Below are 4,104 nucleotides of genomic sequence, written 5' to 3' on the forward strand. Positions count from 1 at the left end.
CTCGACGGCGCCGCGCGCCGGGCTCCGTCCGCTCGGGAAGGCGGCGGGGAAGCGAAGCTGTTAGGCGGCGGAGGGCGGGGACAAAGGGACAGCAGAAAAAGCAGCGGCGAGGAGGCGGCTTTACCCGGCATCGCCAGCCCGAAAACAACAGCCCGGCCCCGGCGGCAGCGCAGAACCGGGCCCGCGATGGCGCCCGCGGCTGCCCCCGTCCCCCGGAGGAGGTCAAAAACGGCTCTTTCCAAAACAATAAACTTTTAATGCTAAAGCAGTTATAACCAAAAGCTGTACAGAGTTGGATTTTTTTTGTTTGTATTTTTTTTGTTAGAAAACAATTTTTTCTTCCCCATAAATATTGTTCAGTTCCCGGCACTTTGTATCAATAATTAAATTACGAACGATAAATATGGCATCATGGATATGTATTTACAAAAAAAGTTATTACAAAAAGGCAACTGTTATACTAAACGTCACAATCTGGGTAGAATAAACACCACATCCTCATCCTGAAAAATACTGACCGACCCCATCAGACGAGAATACATTCACAAGTGTAATGCTTGGAGAGAGAGAAGGAGAAAGAGGAGAGCAGAGAAAGAAGCAGCAGGAGAGCTAGAGAGGAAAGTTCAAGACATAACAGGACTTTGGCACGGTTTAAGACTGTAAGTTTAAACAATCACCACTAAGGCGAAGGAGAATTTTCATCCTCATGTCAACATCCCACCGAAAGAAGGAAAAACAAAACAAATTAAAAATTAAAAAAAAAAAAGTGGTGAATCGGAGGAAGAGGGACTGGAGCAGGAAGGGAAAAAAATATCAAAGAAACAACTGCGACTGCAAAAAAAATGACAAGGAAAAAAAAAAAGAAATCCAATCCTGAGAAAAGGACATGGCTAGTCCAGCGTCTGGGCTTGCAAAAAATAGTAATAATTATAATATAATAATAAAAGACACCACCACCCCCCCCGGATCCTGGCAGTTAACTAGGTGTAGCCCTATGCGGTTGTCGGTGTAGAAACTCCATTTCTGTGGGAGCGAGCTGCAGTTGGCTTGGTCTGTCCTTTTTTTCCCTTGTTCCCAATGCATTTGGTCCAGTCTCTGGTCGGGCAGCAGCTGCCTTCACACATACCACTCATTAAAATTGGGGGGCAGTCCAGGGTTGTGGCCAGGGTTACTCTGAAGGGCAGCCGGCGGCGTTTTAGTGGAGTCCTTACTGCCGGCGGAGCCCACTGCAGGGGGGGTGGAGGACTCGTACCCCGAACTGGCTGCAGGGGAAGAGTCCGACCCCTGGGATTCGTGCACCTAAAACCAAGAGGCAGAGATGGGAACAAGCTCGGGGTCCCCACCACCCCGCTGAGCCAGGTTGGGATGCCCCCCCATGCAGGAGGGACACTGGGGTCCAGCGGCTCAGGCTCTGCCTGGGCACCCTGAGCACCGGCGGCAAATGCCTGCCTCAGCTCCCGGCCACTTTGCTGCAGCGTCCTGGCACGGGGGCTGCAGCCACCGGCTGGGTTGTATTTGCACAGCCCTCCAGCACTGAGCAATACTCTGGAAACCGGGCAGCGCTAGCACCAGTGGGAGCACAAAAAGAAACTACGCCATTTCCCCCAGCTGTACTCCAGCCACGGCCTAGCACCGGGGATCACTGGGCCATTCCCGGAGTGTGGAGCGCTGCAGCAGGCACCGCTCAGCTCTGCCCTGCCCCGGGGAAACGAGCCCTGAGCACGCCAGCGACTGAGCATCCCTGCTCAGGGAGGAAAGGGCTGGGGCGCAGTAGTGATTACCTTCATGTGTTTCCTAAGTGAGCTGGGGTGGGTGTAGGATTTGTCGCACACCTTGCAGATGTAGGGCTTGTCCGAGGTGTGGACGTGCATGTGTTTCTTCCTGTCGCTGCTGTTGGCGAAGCGCCTGTCGCAGCCCTCAAACTCGCACTTGAAGGGCTTCTCACCTGTGAAATTCAGAGAGGGTGAAGGAGGGCGGTTCCCCTCTCCATCCCCACCTGCCCTCCACCCAGGACAACCTCTGCCCCTCTCACCCCATCTTGGGGATGCACAAGCATCCCAAAAAATGAAGGAGGGGAAGATGGACAGCAGGGTTTGTTAGGTGTCGGATAAATTCAGGTCAGCCTTTGTTACTTTTAATTCACCTCCCACCAGACCTGTGCTGTACTCTGGCGGGGACGGCAGCCGGGCGAGCCCAGGGAGGAAGAAAACCCGAGATAAATTCAGCGGCTCGGACAGTTTTACAAGACGTACTCAAGGATACAAGCCAAAATACGTTTGCTTCCTGCCTTTCCCCCCCCTCTTCCCTCCACCCGGGCGGAGGGCTGAAGGGAAAGCGGCGCTGCAAATAAAAATACTTTTGTCAAAGTATCGCTGATTTAATTAGGAGAGACGCCAATCAGGCCTAAAAATAAAATTAAAAGGAGCGGAAGTCACCGAAAATGAGATTTCATTAGCATTTCTATGGTTCCCTCCGCAGAGGCGCGCAGGGGGCCGAAAGCGGCGGCGGCGGCGCCGCGCACCCGCCCGCTACGGCAGCCGCCGGCCTGTCCGCGCAGCCCCGCGGAACTCCGCGCAGCCCCGCGGGAGGCGTGTGCCCCCGGGCCTTACCTGTGTGCGTCCGCTTGTGAATCTTGAGGTTCTCGGAGCGGGCAAAGATCTTGCCGCATCCCGGGAAGGGGCAGGGGAAGGGCTTCTCCCCCGTGTGCACCCGAATGTGGTTCACCAGTTTGTATTTCGCCTTGAAGGACTTGCCTTCCCGCGGACACTCGTCCCAGTAGCAGATGTGATTGTTCTGCTCCGGACCCCCGACGTGCTCCATGGTGACATGGGTCACCAGTTCGTGCATGGTGCTGAAAGTCCTGTCGCAGCTCTTCTTGGGCCGGCTGAGCTGGCTCTCGTCGAGCCATTTGCAGGACAATTCTTGCTTGATGGGCTGGCGCATGTACCGAAAGAAAGCCCCGGGGCCGTGGTGGTGATGGTGGTGGTGATGGGCCGCCACGTTCATGCCCATATTCATGTTCATGTGGTTGTAGTTGTGGAATTGGGCGCCGGCGTAAGGGTCCGTGCGGGGGCTGGAGACGGCCCGGTAGGGATCCGGTCGCCCGAAGAGGTCCCCGCGCAGCCCCAGGTGCATCTGCCCGTTGTCCACATGCCCGTTGGGGGACGTGTGGCTCGGGCTCTGCTCGTGGAGCCCCGGGAAGAGCAGGTAGCCCGGGGTGTCCGGGATGCCGCCGGGGCCGTGCAAACCGCCGGGGGAGCCGCCGAAAAGCCCGTGTTGCGCCGTGCCGGAGGCGGCGTCGGCGATGCCGGAGCCGCGGTTGCGGAACAGAAAGTCGCGGGTGGAGTTGAAGGCGGCGGCCCCGCCGTAGGAGGGCACCTGCCCGGCGTGGTGGTGGTGATGGTGGTGGTGGCCCAGGGCGCTGGCGTAGCCCGGCGCCTGCGGCGTGAACGCTGAGCTCTGCCCGGCGGCGAGGTCGTGCGGGGCAGCGTTCAGCTTGAAGGCGGCAGCGGCGTGCGAAGAGTCCCCGAAGGGGCCCAGCCCCATGCCGGCGGCGGCGGCGGCGTCGCGGCCCGGCATCTCGTGGTGGCGGGGCGCCGCGAAGCCGCCCACCCCCAGCGCCGGGAACTGCGGCCCTCCGTCCAGCAGCATCGTCATGGGCGCGGGGCCGTCGGCGCGGCGGCAGCCTGCCCCCCCCCCCGCCCTCCTCCCGCCCGCCCCCAAAAAAGTACAAAACCACCCCAAAACGCACCCCCACACACCCACCCACACACCCCTCCCCCGCTGCGGGCAGGCGCGACCCCCGGCCGCGGGCGGGCAGCGAGGCGAGCACCCCCCGTCCGACACAAAAACAAAACAACAACAATAATAAAAAAACCACCAACCCAACGACCAGCCTCAAAAAGCCACCCGCCCCCAGAGGCGCCCGCCCCCCGCGCCGGGCCGGGCCGGGCAGGGCGGCGCAGCAGGGCGAGGCGCAGCTCGGCCGCGCTCCCGCTCGCCGCCGTCGGGGCACTGACGGGGCGCCCGCCCGCGCCTCGCACATAAACCAACTCCGGGGCCAGGCCGCGCCGCGCCAATGGGGAGCCGCCGGCCGCCGCGTCA

The 4,104-nt window shown here is 59.8% G+C and overlaps 1 protein-coding gene across 1 annotated transcript; it reads right to left on the minus strand.

Moving 5' to 3' along the window:
* Nucleotides 1-1,116: 1,116 nt before the first annotated feature.
* On the minus strand, nucleotides 1,117-3,657 carry ZIC3 (Zic family member 3). The gene is made up of 3 exons (XM_054839454.1): nucleotides 2,610-3,657; nucleotides 1,782-1,945; nucleotides 1,117-1,299 (listed from the first exon to the last, which is right to left on the minus strand). Exons 1-3 carry the CDS (start codon nucleotides 3,655-3,657, stop codon nucleotides 1,117-1,119), a joined length of 1,395 nt encoding a protein of 464 aa, XP_054695429.1.
* Between the last annotated feature and the right edge of the window lie 447 nt (nucleotides 3,658-4,104).

The sequence above is a fragment of the Grus americana genome, chromosome 12 (genome assembly GCF_028858705.1).
Source record: "Grus americana isolate bGruAme1 chromosome 12, bGruAme1.mat, whole genome shotgun sequence".
NCBI classification, from domain to species: Eukaryota; Metazoa; Chordata; class Aves; order Gruiformes; family Gruidae; genus Grus; species Grus americana.